The following is a 20,060-nucleotide window of genomic DNA, read 5'->3' as shown; positions in this document are numbered from 1 at the left end:
GGGTCGAGGTAGACGCGGGTGGCGCGCCCAGAGAGCTAGCGGCGCGGTGCGGCGCGGTGGCAGAGGTAAGATGGCGGCGGTGCTTAATTTCGCTACCGCAGTTAGGCTGCTGCTTCTCCCCTCCTTCCGTCTTCGAGCTGCTACTTCGTCCCAGTCAGCGTCGAGGTTGCTTTCCTTCTGTAGGCTTCCAGAAGCCAGATTCTCTGGTGCCCGGAGCCGAAGGACAAAATGGCGCTTGCACGGGCGGCCGAGGACGGGCAGGGCCCAGCCGTGAGCTCTGAGGCGGGCCGGGACAAAGGCGGCGTGCAGGGAGGCGGAGGCCCGGCGCGGCGCTGCGGCGTTGCTGCAGCCGCGTGGGGCGGGCGCTCCCGGCTCGTGCGGCGGCCGTGCGAGCCGAGATACTTAGGACGTGCTGGTGGTTCGGGTGGTGGTGGGCATGGGGGAGAAATTGAAGTGAGACAAATGGACTGGTGGCCTGGGGAGACGTGGGAGGAAGGCAGTTACGGAGTGTGACTTCTGCCAGTCTTTTGGAAACTACTCGCGGTCGGCCCGGATGTCGTGGAGCAGGAATTTTCGGGAAGGGTAAGAGCTTTTTGATCTGTGTGACCCTGCAGGTTTTGGTATGAACAGGATTCGGATCCACGTCTTGCCGACCAATCGGGGAAGGATCACCCCAGTGCCCAGGTCCCAGGAACCCCTGTCTTGTTCATTCACTCATCGCCCATGCTCGCAGCCTCGTCTGGAGGGGCAGGAGTTTTGCATTAAGCATATCCTTGAGGACAAGAATGCTCCCTTCAAGCAGTGTAGTTATATATCAACGAAGAATGGAAAAAGATGTCCCAGTGCTGCTCCAAAGCCTGAGAAGAAAGATGGGTATATATGTATAGATAATCTATATCGTTTTTATTTTTAGTTTTAAAACGAGAGGGAGAGGTGGATATTATGGCCTTGTGAATAGCTGGAGTTTTTGTAAAATTGGGAATGTGGATATATCCTTGAGGAGAAAAAAAAAAACAACACCAACACCCAAACCGTTGAAGACTGCAAAGAGGCCACTTCCAGTTGGGGCACTCATTTAATTTCTTTAGACCTTTTCCCTTGTCTATAAAATAAGGGGATATTCTAGATTGTTCTTAACCCTGGGGTCCCTGGCCCTTTGTTAAGTTGTGTATATGTGCATTCTTCTAGGAATGGCTTCATAGCTTTCATCATTGAAGCAAAAGTATTCATGCAGAAACATAACTTGGCTAGTTAATTCTGCATGTATATTTTGGATTTAAAATTGTGCCTCGTATCTTATTACCTTCAGTGGATAGATACTGAAGTAAAATGTAGAGTTACCAGAAACAATTTTGAGAGATGCAAGTGGATCTCTTTGATTTGTTCTAAGGTGATGTCAGCATTTTTATAGCTGGGATGTTTAGTTTGATGAATGAAGCGCCAAGATAATTATGCTACCTGCATGTCCCCTTAGTAAGACCAAATGAGTTGACATTGGGCCAGTTAAATTACTCTGTCTTACTGGCCTTTTTAACTTATAAATGAAGGTAGTAGTTATTTTAATTTCCTAAAAACGATCTAAAGACTAGTGACTGTGAAAATGGTTGAACTCTTTCAAGAAGGGATGTGAGTATAAAATGTTAATATTTTGTCTCCTTAGCGTGTCTTTCTGTGCTGAACATGCCCGTAGGAATGCCCTGGCACTTCATGCTCAAATGAAGAAGACCAATCCAGGGCCAGTGGGTGAAACACTCTTGTGCCAGCTAAGCTCTTACGCTAAGACAGAGCTGGGGTCTCAAACTCCAGAAAGTAGCCGCAGTGAAGCTAGTCGAATTCTGGGTAAGAATCTTTTCTCCTAGAATGAAAAAGGAAAAAGTAAGTTAAAGAACTTATTTTGGTTTAGCACAGTGCCTTGAACTTACACATGGTAATAGAATAAAATTGTAATTCATTGATGATTTGGTGAGAATTCCAGGATTGTTGTGTTCACTAGTTCTTTTCGGTTTGATGTAGTATGTGCTTGGGTTTACTGTCTTGAGTTTATTACTGTTTCCTTCATTGCCGTTTTTATGCTTGTCTTTGTTAGGCAAGGTAATTTCAGGAAGCAAGAATAATTTTGAGTTGACCTCTCTGTCCTTTTAAGGGCACAGTTGCCTTATTTATGTTTTAAGTAACCTTACTTGGGTTATATTTTTTCAAGCCAGTTTTATTTGCCGGTGCCTTTGTATTAAGTTGTTGGGGGTTTTTGTTTGTTTGTTTCTCTTAAATGTTAATGTTTGGGTTGATGGGTTAAGTAATCTAGTTCTGTGTGGTGGAGTTACAGAGGTGGGAAGTCTTAATGGCTGCTCTCCCTTCCTTGCCTCAGATGAAGACAGCTGGAGTGATGGGGAGCAGGAACCCATTACTGTGGATCAGACATGGAGAGGTGACCCTGACAGTGAAGCTGATAGCATAGACAGTGATCAAGAAGATCCCCTAAAGTAAGTTGTAACTCCACATAAGACTTTAAAATTTTTTTTGTAGTTAGACTGTGGACTACAATAATGCATGCTTTTAATAGATAAAGAACCTAGGAGGGGTGAAGAGAGTTTAGCTATTTGTGACAGTAATAGCTTCTGTATTTTTTAAAGTGTCCTGGTTCATCACTGTCTTGCTGCAGAGCAAGATTTTATTCTTTTTTGGAAGTCGGGAATTTGGAAAAATTTTGGATATCAAATTCTACACATGAAAATGTATAGGGGAGAAAATAGGAAATTTCTTGGACACAAGAGGTCGGTTGAGAAATGTTTCGATCAGTTAGAGAAGAAGAAATTGATTTAAATGGATTCCTGCTTAAACCTCAGTAACAGTAATGTTACTGTATTTGAATAACTACTTTTTTTTGCAAATTTACAGTTTACGTTTTTTTTTCCCCTAGTAGAAAAATAAAAAGATGTTCAGGAGTTTCCTTTTGTTTCATGCCTAAGAAAGAGAAACTGATTTAGGATCCCAGAAGTGAGTAATCAGGCTAATTATATCTTAACTAAGGTTCTACTCTTTACTTAGCCCATGATCACCTAAGGAGTTGTAGGAAAAAAAAAATTACCACTCACAATCTCATATTTCTGTCTCATGGTTTGGGTTTAGTTTAATTTTTTTCTTTTTTTATTTTCTTTATTCTTTCTGTGTACTGTCTGAACACTTCCATTGACAGTTTGCATAGAAATAAATAGTACGAGGGATAATGAATTTCTAGTCTCGTCATAAAAAGTCATTTAGGTTTACATTTTCTAAGTCGAATTAATTTCATCTATTTTTCTTGAGTAATGTCTATTTAGTCAGCTCTTCGGGAAGTACTTGTTTGGAAAGTCTCATCTAAGTAGTTTGAAAAGAAAGGAATGTAGGAATGTTCATTACCTAGCAGGATTCTCTCACAGCAGTAACTTTATACCCCCCCCCCCCCGCCCGCCAGTTGTGCTTCTGGAAATTCCAGACTTGCTGCATTGAAGAGGTATATGCTCTCTATAGTCACAAAATGACTGTCCTTTGGTGTGGTAAATAACTCCGCTTCAAAGGTCCAAAAATTCGATTTTGTCAGTAGTAATTTAGAGTGGATCAGTCTCTAGGGGATATATTTATGCTAGTGTAACTTAAAAATGCCACTTAATTTTGAGATGTATAAGTGTTAAAAGGACTAGGTACTTGATGTCGATTTCTCCTAAAAGGAATATTCAAAGGGGAAAATGAAGTAGGCAACTAAATATGAGGTTTCTCTTAATTCCTCTATGAGATGATCCAAAGAAAAGTTCGGCCTCCTAAAATACTCGCATTTTTAGGGATGTCAGTAGAGTTGTTAAATGTCTTTTAATACTAAATTTGTTAATAAGGTTACGTACTGATGTCTTAAATTTAATATAAGTCTTTTTATTTAATGAAATTCTTCTAATTTCCTCTCTGGTGTCCGTGTTTTGTTACTAGGACCATTTTTTGAATCATTAACAACAGCATATATCTTTAAAAAAAAATATTTTATTGATTTGACAGAGAGATCACAAGTAGGCAGAGAGGCAGGCAGAGAGAGGGGGAAGCAGGCTCCCTGCCGAGCAGAGAGCCCGATGAGATGTGGGCCTTGATCCCAGGACCCTGGGATCATGACCTGAGCTGAAGGCAGAGGCTTTAACCCACTGAACCACCTAGGTGCCCCAAATCTTCCCTTTTTTAAAAAGTAATTTTCTTTAAAGTAGTTTTTGTCATATGACATTCTACAGGTATTCAGAACTAGTTTTTGTAAAGGTCATTTCAGGTTATTGAGTCTTCATCATTGTTACTAAAATTTTGGGGAATACTTTTTCATGAGAGACATTTAATAGAATATAAGATGGCTCTTTCTTTTTTGAAGATGAATTCAAGTAATAAAACCCTGACTTAAATTTGTGAATATCAGAGTACAGGAAGTTGGTACATGATTTTAGTAACTAGCTGTGAATGTCTGAAACACCCATCTTTAAATAAATGACCCACTCCCCCCAGGGATTTGTAGTAAATTCTAATTATAGTGACTTTCCATTTATAAATTCTAGTCCCTAGACTATTGGTAAATTCTCTTCTGGCAGGGTACAATGAAGTTAATTTCATTTTAACAAAATTAACATTAGGTTAAGTCCTCAATAGTAGGTTTGCAAACATACTAATGCAACAAACCTGTTTTCCTGAAGATGCAAATTAGTTATCTTATTTAGACTTCAGATGTTTTTAAAACCTTTTCACAACTTTTTGGTAGTCTTAGATTTTGTCATTTGTATAATTGGCTAGTTTTTATTCATGTTTTGGTTCTTAATTTGTTATTTTTACTTCAGACTACTTTGTAATTGTACTTAATGCACAGGTAGTATTGGCTTCCATTTATATTCGAGAAAGTTTTTGGGGAGAGATTACTTGCTTTCGGTCCTGAAGTTAATAATTCTATTTATTCTGTGTGTTTTAATGGCTTAACAGCTAATTTTTAAAGAAGGTGTAATATTTGTAATTCAAATTAGTTTGAGTACATAATTTGTAAGTATTGTTTGAAGTAAAGGATGTAATTTTTACTCAGTTAAAATATGAAAATAGGAAGTCAAGTATATATCTAATGTCCTCTTCCTGGTTATGTAATGATCGTACAAGGCTAATGGAACCAAAAATCTTTTAAGCGACTGAGCCACCCAGGCACCCCCTCAAAAATCTTTTAAATTAGCAGTTAATCTTTTCATTTAGACTTAAGTCAGAATCAGGAAAGTCTCCAGTTAAATTGCTTCTTTACTTAGTTGCTTAGGTGACCTCATCATAATCACTAGAATAACTTCTTATGTTTATAATTGGTGGCCAAGCTTAGTAAAGTTGATGTGGATCTAGATCTTTGGCAATTAAGTGCCACCCCAGGGTGCTATATTTTTGAGAAATTTGTTAAGGAAATGAGCTGGGGACGGTGAATAGCCACTGTGGACCAGTGTTTTGAGGGCTCATGTAAATTCCAATATAGGAATATATTTTAAATTAGAAATTGAAATTTCTAATTTCAATTAAAATAGTAATATTTTTAGTACTATTTTAATAGTATTAAAATAGTAGGATAGTATTATTCTATGTTATTAAGATAATAAGATAGTAATATCTTATTACTATTAAGTAATAAGTAATCTTATTAAGATAGTAATATTATTAAATTGAATACTTTTAAGCTATCCTGACTAAGTGACTAAATTACGAATTATAAAATTGAATAAGATTGTAGATTAATAAAAAATTTGAATGTTTGAAATCTTCATTTCTTAACTGCAGATAACTGGGAAAAATAATGAAACCACTCCCCTTCCTCATATTGTGAGATCATACGTTAGTATCCAATGTTCAGGGATTTTCTTTATTATTATTATTATTATTTTTAAAGATTTATTTATTTATTTATTTGACAGACAGAGATCACAAGTAGGTAGAAAGGCAGGCAGAGAGAGAGGAGGAAGCAGGCTTCTGGCTGAGCAGAGAGCCCAATGCGGGGCTCGATCCGAGGACCTGGGATCATGACCTGATCTGAAGGCAGAGGCTTTAACCCACTGAGGCACCCAGGCGCCCCTATTATTTATTTTTTAATAACTCGAATGCTGTGTATGAAAACATTCATATTTAATAAGGTGATTGTCTCAGTGGTGGCTTACTGTTAAATAACAAACTTAAGTCTCCTCTCTACCCTTTCCTCCTTTTAAGCTTGGGTTTAATATTATGTTTTCTTATTGTTTGCTGAATTCTGTTTTATTCCAGACATGCTGGTGTTTACACAGCAGAAGAAGTTGCTCTGATAATGCGTGAGAAGCTAATTCGTTTGCAGTCTTTGTACATCGATCAGTTTAAACGACTTCAACATCTGCTCAAAGAGAAGAAGCGACGTTATTTACATAATCGCAAAGTGGAACATGAAGCTCTAGGCAAGTTTTTTATGCTGGTCCCAACCAGCTGTTTGTGGGTTCACAATGTGAATTTGGTAGTAGTTAGATTTATCTGTTTTGGTACCTGGAGTGAAGAAGAATTTGCTTTTGAAAATAGCTATCTTATGGCCAGAATTTACCCTGTTTATTTCTTGTTAATTTGGAGCAGCCATCCTTTATTGGTTGCTCGGCACATAACATCTGGACTGTTGTGACTCATCAGGTAGTAGTCTCCTGACTGGCCCAGAGGGACTTTTGGCCAAAGAACGAGAGAACTTAAAGCGTCTGAAGTGTCTTCGGCGGTATCGCCAGCGTTACGGAGTGGAAGCCTTATTACATAGGCAGCTGAAGGAACGCAGAATGCTGGCCACAGATGGTGCTGCCCAACAGGTAATTTGTGTTTATACCTCTAAGGGGTATGTATTTGCTTTGTTTACTAAGTTAGAGTAATAGTCAAAACACTGTACAGTCTTGGCTCTGAAATCTGACTTAATTGGACGTGGGGTAAATTGAAAAGAGCACTTGAGTCCAGAGACTGCTGATCTTGAGGTTGTCATGTGTTGAGTTTTTTAGCTTTTAAGGATGTACCTTTCTTATATGTTACAAGTATCTATTCTCATATAATTCGTTGTATTTTCCCTCCCAGCCTCCCTCCTTCCTTCCTTCCTCTCTTTCTTTCTTTAAGATTTATAGAGACAGACAAGAGAGTGCATGTGAGTGGGGTGGGGGTAGAGGGAGAGAATCTTTAAGCAGACTCCCCTCTGAGCAGGAAGCCTGGCATGGGCTCAGTCTCTCAACTCATGAAATCATGACCAGAGCTGAAACGAAGAGCTGGATGCAAACTGAGCCACCCAGATGCTCCAGTTGGCTGTATTTTGTATTGATGATTTGTTTGATTTATCTGTTTTCTCCATTGTAGGCTCACACAACTCGTTCCAGTCAGAGGTGCTTGGCCTTTGTGGATGATGTTCGTTGTTCCAATCAGTCTCTTCCAATGACCAGACATTGCCTTACCCGTATCTTTTTTATTCAGTTCAATTTGCTAGCTAAAGGCTAGGTGGGAGTCTCTGATAGTTTGCTTAATTGAAGGTCTTTGTTTTCCTTTGGCCCTGAATCAAGGCCAGCAGTTTGCTGAAGCTGTTGGTTTCAAACAGGAGCCTAAAGAAATGTCTTTCTATGGTCTGTTGACCATTTCAAAACTTTGGAAATGTAATGGTCAATTCATTAGAAAGAAATATATAGCAGTGGGCTAATATTTATTTATAGTAGATTAGTATTGGGATTCCAAAATACAGAGATCTGTGCTAGAACTTTTTCACTGGAAATAGAATAGTTTCACTGGAAATAGAATAGTGTTAAATCCAGTTCTCTCTCCCTCTCTCTCTCACAGACACACACACATACACACACACACACAAAATTGATACAGGTTTTCCACTAGAAAACAGTCGATTCTGAACTGTGACCTTTCTTTAAGAAGTATCCTTTTGTATGGTCAGGGCCCTAATTTGTATATTTTAGAATTCATTCAAATTGAAAACTTACTATTTCCAAAAATAGAATGATTCTACTCCCCACCCTCCCAGTTAGTTTGCCTTTGAACCATCATAGCATCTCTTGATTCTGCTATGAGACCACATTTACTGTCAGTTTGTAAGACTTTGAGTTTATTGAATTGTGTAAGTGCATCCTTACTATGGATATCAAGAAACTTAATTTCACAGTAAAAGCACTTGTTAAGTATGATCTTTATTATCTAAAAGGCTTAAATCTTGCTGGATTTCATTTGCCTGGCAAGAGATATAAAATATTTGGAAATGAAGTTTATCTTTTTTAATAGGAAAAGAAAAAGGATCTTCTCTTGGTCATCTGAGAGGAAAAAATTGTTTTCTGTTCTGTTTATTTGAATATTTTACCAGTTTATTAATTATTGTAATATCTGATAAAGGATTATTGTCCTTAATACACAAATTACTTGGTGCAAGGTAATTAAAAACTAAAGATAAATGCTCAAAACAATTGGGCAAAGGATGGCTCAATGTTGAAAAATTTATCTTCACTGTACACAAGTGAAACAGGAAATAAAATTTTTAATCTGTGAATTTGATACTTGTAGATATATATTTAATGAATGAGTGAATTTCAAGTTGAAGTTGAGGTGAGGTTGTGGTGAATGAGTCCTTCTAAATACTGCCAGTGGGAAGATCAAGTGCTACAAGCTTTTTAGAAGGAGCTTGGCAGTATTCATATTTTTTTTTTTAATATTTTATTTATTTATTTGACAGAGAGAGATCACAAGTAGGCAGAGAGGCAGGCAGAGAGAGAGAAGCAGGCTCCCTGCTGAGCAGAGAGCCTGATGCAGGGCTTGATCCCAGGACCCTGAGACCATGACCTGAGCCGAAGGCAGAGGCTTTAACCCACTGAGCCACCCAGGTACTCCCGGTATTCATATTGTTTGATATAATGTTACCTTGGAGTTTATCTTAAGGATATAATACAATGTAGACTGATATTTTTACATAAAATTCCTTCAACTGGAGACAGCCTTTACATTTTTAGAAATGGGATATAGAGAAGAAAATTATGATGTAACATTATATGGAATATGTTTAGGCAATAAGCATTAGATTTAACAAAATTTATGAATTACCTAGGAAAATGATTGTGACAAAAATAGAATATGAAATTACATATAATCAAATACTGGGAGGGGAATTAACAGAAATTGACTGCTTTTTTTTGGTGGGGTTATGAATGCCTTTTATTCCTTTGCCTTGTACTTTCCAGGTTTTCTTCAGGGAGTGTGAATTACTTTATAACTCAGAAAAACTCAGTTTACAGATGTTGAGGAATATTTTAGACTTAAAATATTATACTAAATGGTTTATTAGGTTATTAATATTTTAAAAAGCAAAGTTGAAAATGAAATGTATTTGAAAGGAGAAGGGAAGTATGATTTCTTTTGTTTTATGCTTTTTTCCTTTCCACTCCATAGTTGCTTAAGTCACTTACCCTTCCTTAAGTCCTTATCCCAGAGAAAGAGCGACTGCCATTGGTGACCTGTTAACTCTTTACACTGGTCTAATGGAGACAGCACTGGACTGAAAGTGAAGGACCCAGACTCTAGTTGTAGGTTAACCATTCCCTTCTCTTTGTCTCTCTTGTCCCCATTGGAAAGGAAAGGGGGTGGAGGAGGATGGGGGAGGGTTTTTCCAGAATATTGTATTAAATAAGAGACTTGTGAAAGTCCTTTGAATTCCATGAAAAAAGTTCGGATTAAAACATTTAATTTAATGGATTGATTTTAAGTGTTAATAATGTAATAAGATTGGACTTTTTAAGCACATTTGAGACTAGGTTTTCTTAAGCACATAGAGAATGCAAATCTGGTTGTTTCTGTTAGATTCATGTATTTGTTCATTTGATTGTTCATTTTCATTTGATAAGTATTGTTTACTTTGTACTGTTTACTGTTCTTTTAGAGAAGTGGTTCTCAACTGGGGACCATTTTATCCCCATTTGGTTATGTGTGGAGACAATTTTGCTTTTTACAATTTAGGGATGAGAGTGCTACTGACATCTAGTGGCTAGAGGCCAGGAATGCTGCTAAGCATCCTACAATGCACAGGCCAGCCAGTGATGTCAGTAGAATTACAGTTGTGAAACCCTGTCTTAAGAGTTTAGCAGTTTCTAAGAATTGATTGAAACAAATGGCTTTATTCAAGAAGTTTTATTTGGCTTAAAAATAAAATACATGCTAGACTTATTAATTTTTAGATATTACCTTAAAATTTGGGAGGAAAATTTACCCATAATTCTTTAATTCTGGGTACAATTAGTTCATAGAAAATTGTGGCTTCTGGTTTAAAAATAAGCCCACATTTGAAATAACAGTTGTCTGTTAATCTAGGGGGAAACCATGTAGTTAAGATTTCAAGAAATAGTTACCACTTGAATCAAACATTTCACAGAGAGAGTAACTTGAACTAAATTTTGTTTATCTAATCAGTTTAATTTTGATTCATCCTACAGAGCTGCTTTGCCAACTTGGAAACTTGCCCTTTTCTGTAGAAGTTGTTAGTCCTCTTGGAGTGTTTCTGGGGTACTTGCTTTCCATGGGTCCTCATAAGCAAAATTATCTTCTTTCCTTTCTCTTTGGAACCATGGCAGAACTCTCCCCTGCACTACCATCCCTATCCCCCCAAAAAGCAAGGGGGCATGGAAAGTTATTTTTATTTTTTGTCTATTACTAGGGCTTCTATTTTCCCCAGTTCCCTGCTGCTTTAAACATATGTAAACATTTTGGAAACAAGATTCAAGAAGTTTTTGCAGTTTTTTTTTTTTTTGCCAGTGTGCTTAACAGAGCAGAAACACCGTATCTCTCGATTCTTGGGAGGCCTTGGTAGTGTTTCTGCAAGCTATTTGCCTTTGCCATAGAATGTTTCGTAGGAGATTCCTAGGATTGTTACTGAGGTTTGCTTAGCAATGTTGTCAAATGTTTTGTGTTTGACTCTCCCAAGTGAGAACAAGATTAGTGTCTCTAGTTTAAATGACTGGGATCCAGAAGTGTAATTTGGGGACTAGATTTAAATTACCAGTAGAGCTGGAATTGGATACTAGTGAATGACACTTTGAGAAGAACTTTGAAAAAATTGCTAACTGTGTTTGATTCTGTTTCACATGTAACCAGTTGTCTTCTGTAGTGCAGACCTTGAATTTTACATGGCAGATAACACTTGTATTTTGTGCCTCTAGTAGATCCATTTTATTTCCCTTGACCATTTTTCTACAGATATTTGTCAGGACACGAATCAGGTTCTCTTCAAATGCTGCCAGGGGTCTGAAGAGGTACCCTGCAACAAACCAGTTCCTGTAAGCCTCTCTGAGGATCCCTGCTGCCCACTGCATTTCCAGTTGCCTCCTCAGATGTATAAGCCCGAGCAGGTACTGTCTGTGCCAGACGATCTGGAAGCCGGCCCCATGGATCTGTACTTGAGTGCTGCCGAGCTTCAGCCCACTGAGAGTTTACCTCTGGAGTTCAGTGATGTAAGTTAGAGAAGCTCTGCTCTGGTTGGCCCTTGAGGCAAGGCCTTATTTATTAATGGTGAGACTAGGTTCATCTTTTGTGGCCAGGAGACTTGATAAAGTTTTTGAAATGCTACATGTATGGTTGTGTTTGTATGTTAGCATACTAATTTAGAGACCATTAAGTTGGCAGGAGTTTTTCTTTATCTGAGGGAATGATAAGGAATTAAATTGTAAACTATGGGAAGCTGGAAAGTCAAGATTGTTTTGGATTTAGTATAGCCAGGAAACTTGGTACTCATCCACAAGGTGAGTGATTCACTAGAATCTTAATGGTACATATGAATTCTCATATCTACTCTTGACGGTTTTAAGCTGTGTGTTTGCTCTGTAGTAGTAAAGTTCATTTTCAGGTTAATATGCCCCCGAAGAAATGACTCTAAACCTAGTTCTGGCTGCTGGCTTTTATTTTTGATGTGTTATTGTAGATTCTGTTGTGAATGGACTAGAACAACAGTGATCTCTTTTTAAGTATTTACAGCCTTCTAAGCGTGTACACTACTTTTTTAAGCTTGTTCCTCAATTGTTCCCAACCCATTAACCCATCTCTGATTTTATTTGTTCCCATAGTTAGCACTATCCTACTGCCAGACTCAGGGATCAGTTGATATAGCATCTTTGTCTTAGCACTTTAGTTAATATTTAGTGTTCTGGATAAAGGTCTTCATTATTTGTTCTGAAGATAAGTCTGAATTTCATAATAAAGTTTTTGTATATAACCATGACGTGTTTAATGTTACAAATATAAATGGAAAATTTAATCTAGTTTGCCACATTATTTACTAATGGTAGAAGCAAAGTTTGGGTGGCTTGAAGGGTATTGCTTTTGTTAAAAAGGATATAAAAGGACAGGGTACTATCTGAAAAAGAAAGGTGATACTAAGAAGAAACTGGGTCTAATTTTTTTTTCATGATCCCCTTTCTCCCTTTTGGTTATATATGATCTATAGGCTTATTAAACTTTTTTCATTATTTCATTTATAATAAAGTTTTCATTTTTATTATAATCCTGATTATAATTGTTTTTTAAAAAAATTTCTTTAACACAGATTTCATAGAATATGAAAACTAGTAAGGGACCTTTATATACTTCAGTACTTCCCAAGTTTTTCCAGTGAGATTATGTTGAAGAGTGTAAATGAACAGATAGCCCGTTGTTGATAAGGACAGTTTTGTCCTCTTTCCTTCATTTTAAATGTGAAGAAAGTGCAGAGGCACTATCTTTTTTTTTTTTTTTAAACTTAATAACATGAGCAAATTTAAAGGTCTGAAAATTAACCTAATAAGCACTGTATCACTACTTTCCTTTCAGATAATAATGTAAATATATAGAAACTAGCACATGTATTTTATGTAGATATATTAGGATAGTAAATTCTATTTCATCTGATATTTTTTTTTTTTTAAAGATTTTATTTATTTGACAGAGATCACAAGCAGGCAGAGAGGCAGGCAGAGAGAGAGGAAGGGAAGCAGGCTCCCTGCTGAGCAGAGAGCCCGATGCGGGGCTCCATCCCAGGACCCCGAGATCATGACCTGAGCCGAAGGCAGAGGCTTAACCCACTGAGCCACCCAGGCACCCCTCATCTGATAATTTTTTAGAGCCATTTCTGTTTTGACCTTTTTGCTTTTCCCCTTTCACCTGTTGCCATATTAGTATTGCTCTTCAGAAAAATTTTACACAAAATCCTGGAGATTATAAGATTTGTGATTATATGTATGTGAAACTGACATTTAAGGGATCTTAATTTTAAAAATATTTAGGGGCGCCTAGTGGTTCAGTCAGTTAAGGGTCTGACTCTTGATTTTGGCTCAGGTTATGATCTCTGTCCTGGGATCCAGCCTCACTTCGGTTCTGCGCTCAACCGGACGTCTCTTTGGCCTTCCCTCTCTCTCTGCTCCTCCTCCTGCTTGTGTGTGTGTGTGCATACGCACGGTCTCTCTCTCTCTCTCAGATAAATAACATCTTTAAAAATATCTAAAAACATTGTCAAATCTGTTTATTCATATTGTTCAGATTTTTTTTTTCCCAAAAGAATGTGAGAAGTAACCTTACTTTTCACATTCCAGTGGGTTTTTAAGATGGACCTTTGATGTTAGTTTAAAATGATAATCATTTGGGGTGCCTGGGCGGCTCAGTGGGTTAAGCCTCTGCCTTCGGCTCAGGTCATTATCTCCGGGTCCTGGGATCGAGCCCTGCATCTGCCTCCCTGCTCAGTGGGGAGCCTGCTTCCCCCCTCTCCCTCTGCCTGCCTCTCTGCCTACTTGTGATCTCTCTCTCTGTGTCAAATAAATAAATAAAATCTTTTTAAAAAATGATAATCATTTGTACTTTATCATCTACTATGTTCTTATTAATACACTTGATAAATCATATTGGTCATTATAAGTATAGTTTTATTCTTAATCTTTGAAGTAAAAATTCTCTGGAAAATGTTGAAACAAAATCCAGTTTTAGAAATTTTGTCCTCCTGTACTGGATGTATTTATTAATATACAATTTCCCTGGGGGGGAAAATGGTTTCTTAATTGTATGAATTTAACCAAGCAATCTTAGTTTGTAACCTACATTCTGCCTTAGATGTCATTTCTATAACTTGCTAATAACTTCTGGTAATTTTACCTATGGGAGGTATTAGATAATAATGCAGGTTAAAATTCAGTCCTTCTTTCTGGATATTATACTTGCCTGTTTACTGTGCTTTGATCCAAGGATGTTTGGCAACAACCTAATACCATAATCCTCTTACTTTTTGTGTGTGATTTTTGAGATCAGAACAAAATGTGGATTCTGTTTTTATGTCCTGATGGACTTCTGTTTCTAAATATTCCTGTTGTGATACGCATTTCTGCTGATCCACTCTTCTTGTTTGAGGTTCCTTTCCCCAATTTTAATTCTTTTTTTTTTTTTTTAAAGATTTTTTTTCCTATTTATTTATTAGACAGATCGCAAGTAGGCAGAGAGGCAGACAGAGAGAGAGGAGGAAGCAGGCTCCCCGCTGAGGAGAGAGCCTGATGTGGGGCTTGATCCCAGGACCCTGAGATCATGACCTGAGTCGAAGGCAGAGGCTTCAACCCACTGAGCCACCCAGGCGCCCCTCCCCAATTTTAATTCTTGTAACAGACAAAATGAACATGTGAGAAAAGCCTTTTGAAGATCTATTTTCTTTACAAAACATTTCCATACCATTGTCGTCTTGAGACTTGGGAAACTTCGTGTTGTGGGTTCTTTTATTTTTCATTCATTCATTCATTTGCCAGAGAGAGTGCAAGAGGGCACACAGGCAGGGGGAGCAGCAGGCACCCTGCTGAGCAAGGAGGCCAACTGGGGGCTCCATCCCAGGCCACCCAGGCGTCCCTAAATTGGTTCTTTCAAATGCCAAGTTAATTATATGTATAATAATTGTGCATAGTAAAAGAATTGAAGAGAACATTTTACAGGCTTAACCACATGAGAATACTGGTTTTTGTGGATAGTACAGAAGTTTCAAAGGGTACCTGGCTGACTCTGTCAGTTTAGTGTGGGGACTCTTGATTTTGGCTCAGGTCATGAGATCATGGGTTTTGAGAGTCCGCTTGAAGAGTCTCTCTGCCCCCTCCCCCTCCTCAGCACTCTCATAAATGGATGACTGAATGGAAAAATAAGTAAATAGTTTCTAACACATCTGAAATAGATGTTAGGTAGCTGACCATATCCTTTTCTGAATTTCTGCTTAAATTGAGCAGGTTTAAGTGACGTACATTTTTTAATTAATATTCTTTACCTTAATTGTAGTGAAGTGTGATACTTAATTTGGTAATTAATAATTAGCACACCAAAGAAAGGGTTTCACTTGCTTAGACTTAATTTAAAAGCATAGAATTAAGTCTCTTGTAAAGCTTGATTACTGGAAACAACCTATATAAAGTGGATTTGGCATAGGGGAGTAGAAGCCCTTTGTAAATTCACTCTTGGGAAGGGAGTTTTTGCAGTAGACTCTTGGTAGTATGAAAGTTAGTTTGACACTGTGGCTTTGTGATGCTTTTGGCCCCGAATCAAGACCAGTGGTTTGCTGTAGTTGTTGGTTTCAAACAGGAGCCAAGAGTACTGTGTTTCTGTGGTCTGGAAGCCATTCAGCATCCCAGTGGCAATGGCTCCTTCAATTGGAAGAACATAGATTATGGAATATGATTTTTTTTCTTCTCTTATTTTTCCTCTTTTTTTAAAAAGCTTTTATTTATTTGAGAGAGGCAGAGGAAAGAGGGGGGAAAGCAGGAGTGTGGGGGGAGGGGCAGACAGAGAAGCAAACTTCCCATGGAGCAGGGAGCCTGACATGGGCCTCCTTCCCAGGACGTCAGGATCTCAATATCGTGACCTGAGCAGAGGGCAAATGCTTAACCAACTGAACCACCCAGGTGTCTTCCCCCCTGCCCCCTCTTAAAAGAGCAATTGAAGTCTGTTTTGTTTAAGAATTAGGGATTTCTGGGAGGGGCTAGGGACCTCATCCAAATAGTACTTCTTAGCTCCCTGTGACTGTTGGGCATTAATCAAGCAATCTCATATTGTCCAGCCTTTTTTTTTTAAGTAAGCTCTGTGCTCATCATGGGGCTTGAACTTAGAACCCTGAGATCAGGAGTTGCATGCTCTGCCGACAGTCAGCCAGCCAGCCACCTTGCATATTGTCCAGTCTGTGAAAGCAGTATTTTATTTTAGTTTGTGATTATGCTGATTGTCCATATTAGGTTCACCACTGGTGAGCTTATATGGTGTCTACAGTTAGTTTTAGAAGGAATACACTTTTTTTTTTAAATAAAAATTTTTTGTAAAATGTTTATAACATGAAATTTACTGTTAATCATTTTTATGTGTACAATTCGTGGTGTTAACGTACATTCACAGTATTGAGCAGCTGTCACCGTTGTGCATCTCTAGAATTTTTCTGTCAGCTTCAAGACTCTGTGCCCATTGAACTATAACTCTTGCTTCCTCTCTCCCTCCAGCCCTTGGTAGCTACTATTCTACATTTTTGTCTCTGAATTTTTCTATTTGAAAATACCTTTTTTTTTTAAATGCTAGTACAGTGGTCTGTGCTTTATACTCAGCAGCAAGCAAAAGTTTTTAGCGCTTTTGGATCTTATCCCATTTGCTGGACATTCTGGGAAAAATCTTTTTTTGGTTAAAGGTAGGCAAGGGGGTGAGAGAAATATGGGAAAATTGCTTTGAGGTTTATTGAACAATATGCCAGCTTCAGCTTACTGGTTCCCTTGGTTTTACTGATAGGCTTTTTCTCTTTCCTTTCCTAGGACTTGGATGTTGTGGGTGATGGTATGCAGTGCCCTCCTTCACCCTTACTTTTTGATCCTTCACTAACCCTTGAAGATCATTCAGTCAAAGAAATTGCCGAAGGCCCGGTGGATATTCTGGCAAGTGAAGGACAACCCCATCCAGGCACAGGTCTCCCTGCTGGCTGTGGCTAGCATGTACTCCCAGTGTGGGGTTGTCATCACAAGTAGACTGTATAGGGGCCCCAGATGGCAGTTCTATAAATGGGCCCTTAAAGAGAACACCACTAGTCCCAGAATTTCAGAGAGCAAAATGCGTGTTTAGTTAGCTAGAAGAGGTTAAGACAAGGAATCTACATAAAACATAAGTAGTTCTTTTTAAAGGGAGAGTTCAGCACTGGAATTATTTTCATCGTAGCATAAGGACAAGTCATGTGATTCAGCTTCTTTCTTTGAGCCTTGGGTGGGGTACCATGGCCCTGACTGAAGACTAGCAGTTGTACTATAGCTGTTTGTTTCAAGCAGAGGCCCAAAGGACTGTCTTCCTGTGATCTCCTGGCTGTTCTGGAACCTCAGCAGAGAATGGCTGTTTCATTGGAAGAAACAACCCATAGCTCCCTCCCATTGGGAGGGCCTCAGGAATGCTACCTGTCATGGCCGCTGACTCCAAGGATCAGAGATAGTACAGTATAGGGAAGAGCAACCTCTCAGTTACTATATTTCTGCTGTCATGATCTTGATAAGTCACATTCGTGTTTCAGACCATAATGAATGGATTTGTAACCAAAGTGACTTCCTTTTAACAGGGCCAGATGCAGATGGCTGGAGATGGGTGCAGATCACAGGGGTCTCGAAATTCTGAGAAAGCCTCTGCACCACTGCCTCAGAGCGGAGTGGCTACTACAAATGGGAAGCCAGAACACTCTTCTTCTATCAGTTGATGATTTGTTTGGGAAACCATTTATCTGACTTTGGTGGATTTGAATTTTCCATTCTTTTAAACAAGTATTTATGACTGTCTTGCACTGAAGGACACCTCCGACTATGGCATTGTTTTTCCTCTGGGTTATTGAGTGCTGTAGTCCAACATAAACCAGATTTTTGGGGAGGGACCAAGAGTGTCTTCCCACTCTGTGCTGGCAAGAGAGAGATAGGTGAGGTGATTCCTGTCAGAGCTGCTGGGACTGAGAGTATTTGGGATTATGCCTAAGGGAGAGACATCTTTGTAATGGGAATTCCCAGGTCCAGGCACAAATACGCATAGGTGTTTAGGTAGGAGATGTGTGTACCTTTGGGTTATTAATGGAACCCAGCGTCTGATTATCTCTATCTAATGGCCTGTGTTTTAGCCTTTCTTCACCTCTCACCTGATTGGTAATCTGAACCCCTCCTTCCTCCACTGAACACTGACCTATCATCTCTGAGAATAGCCCACAGGACTGGGCGCTCTTTAATCATCCATCTTGCTTCTAACCTATGTAAATTTCTGTAGTGGCTATCTTATGTAAAATATAATAAAAATTATTGTATATAGTTTCTATTAAATGTTAAAATGTTATGAAAATGTAAAACAATTGAATGCATGTTTTCTTTGTATTTGAATGTGTATATATATTTTTTGGGTCCTTAGGGAGTTGTATCTGATGGGAAAGGGAAAAACAGGACAGGTTAACTTCAATCCCAAGAAGTAAAATACATTTTCAGGAACTTGGTTTGGTTTGGAAGGTAAGATGAAAACCTGTAAGAAGTAAATGGAAATGGGTGGAACTTCCTTATTAAAGCCTACCAGTTTTAGAGATCTTCCTCTTTCCATTCTGCTCTTTGTGCCACCTACTCCCATTTGCATTGCTTTTCTCCCAGTTAATGTCTGATTATCATCCCAAAATTCTCTAGAGCTAGGAATGTATGTAAAAAACTTGTATTGAAGTTGAGCCTGATGCTGGAGCAGAGATAGGTGTAAACTGCCAAGATCATTTTGATGATGAATCTAAAGATAGGATTAAAATAAAAGTTCACTTAGGACTGAGTTAACTATGCTAGAAGTTGTCTGTTACAGGCATGCCTTGGAGATATGTAGGTTAGGTTCCAGACCACCGTAGTCAAAACAGATATCTTGATAAAGCACGTCAGATGAATTTTCTGTTTTTCTAGCACATATAAAAGTTATACTGTACTGTAATCTACTAAGTGTGTAATAGCGTTATGTCTTTAAAAAGTCATAACTTAGTTAAAAAATACTTCATAGCTAAACAGTGCTAACCATCATCTGAGCTTTCAGCAAATGGTAATCACTTATCATAGATTATCCTAACATGATAATGAAATCGTGCAAGATTTACAAATGTGACACAGACACAAAGTGAGCAAATGCTTTGGGGAAAATAGTGCCACTACATTTGGTCGTTGCGGGGTTTCCACAAACCTTCAGTTTGTAAAAGAATGCAGCATCTGCGAAGTGCAATAAAGCGAAGCACAGTAAAATGTGTGCCTGTAATTGTCCCTGGACCTTTGTTAAAGTGCTGCCCAGCTGACTTCTACTATTTAGTAGCCCTGTGATCTTCGTGGCTGTTAACATGCTCCGTCCTGGCCTGCAGAAGGCTCACTGAACTTGGTGACATTGGAACCCTTCTACCTGATGGCTTTGGTGAATGGGAATGTCCTCTGGGTCTCACATAACAGACCCATTCTGGCATATTCTCTTTGCACCTTTTGATTCCTTTGCTAGGGCAATGGCAGCATTTTCACATTGCTGAGTGTTCACCATCATTTTTTTCCAGGTTTTTGAAAGGCACCCCTGCAGCTACTTTACCCCCATTCCCTGGGCTCCTGGCCAAGGTGTTAAATTAGGAGTACTGAAAACATGCTTCCAAGCCAGTGACTTCTTACAATTTTATGTTCTGGTCCTCTTGATTAGGCACTTTCAAAATCCAAGTCCAGGTGTATTCTCCTGCCTTCTACCAATACCTGCTAGCTACTTCTTACAGTTCTTTGAGGTACAATTTCTTTTCTCCCTTATCAGGCCCAGTGCATTACCAGCTGGATCATGCTGGGATTTAAACCTGCTCTTTGGCCTGGCAGGAAAGAAATGAGGTGGAGGCAGCTTTGTGGGAAGAAGAGGACACGTTTGGGAGAATGTTTCCCCGCTTTTTTTTTTTTTTTTTTTTAAGATTTTATTTATTTGACAGAGATCACAAGTAGGCAGAGACAGGAAGGCAAGCAGGCTCCCTGCTGAGTAGAGAGCTGATGTGGGGCTCAATCCCAGGACCCTGGGATCAT

The 20,060-nt window shown here is 38.7% G+C and overlaps 1 protein-coding gene and 3 non-coding genes across 7 annotated transcripts; all 4 read left to right on the top strand.

Moving 5' to 3' along the window:
- Nucleotides 1–19,265, top strand: KANSL2 (KAT8 regulatory NSL complex subunit 2). Of its 4 annotated transcripts, none has more exons than XM_044228915.1 (10): nt 1–65; nt 615–873; nt 1,661–1,839; nt 2,366–2,480; nt 6,274–6,437; nt 6,661–6,827; nt 7,357–7,453; nt 11,230–11,483; nt 16,806–16,925; nt 17,591–19,265. In XM_044228915.1, exons 2-10 carry the CDS (start codon nt 623–625, stop codon nt 17,723–17,725), a joined length of 1,482 nt encoding a protein of 493 aa, XP_044084850.1. In that variant the 5' UTR covers nt 1–65; nt 615–622; the 3' UTR covers nt 17,726–19,265. The 4 variants fall into 4 exon arrangements, with proteins under 4 accessions (XP_044084850.1, XP_044084852.1, XP_044084849.1 ...); XM_044228917.1 differs by lacking the exon at nt 1–65 and adding an exon at nt 79–270 and having other exon boundaries at nt 11,230–11,381; XM_044228914.1 differs by lacking the exon at nt 1–65 and adding an exon at nt 79–270.
- On the top strand, nt 7,541–7,677 carry LOC122892841. Its single transcript, XR_006381514.1, has one exon. It is a non-coding gene; the product is annotated as a small nucleolar RNA SNORA2/SNORA34 family (small nucleolar RNA).
- Nucleotides 15,547–15,679, top strand: LOC122892842. The gene has a single exon (XR_006381515.1). It is a non-coding gene; the product is annotated as a small nucleolar RNA SNORA2/SNORA34 family (small nucleolar RNA).
- LOC122892843 lies at nt 17,258–17,393 on the top strand. Its single transcript, XR_006381516.1, has one exon. It is a non-coding gene; the product is annotated as a small nucleolar RNA SNORA2/SNORA34 family (small nucleolar RNA).
- Nucleotides 19,266–20,060: the final 795 nt, after the last annotated feature.

Source organism: Neovison vison, chromosome 12 (assembly GCF_020171115.1).
Source record: "Neovison vison isolate M4711 chromosome 12, ASM_NN_V1, whole genome shotgun sequence".
Lineage (NCBI taxonomy): Eukaryota > Metazoa > Chordata > Mammalia > Carnivora > Mustelidae > Neogale > Neogale vison.
Note: the sequence above shows the minus strand (reverse complement) of the source record. Positions and strands in the feature narration are given on the sequence as shown.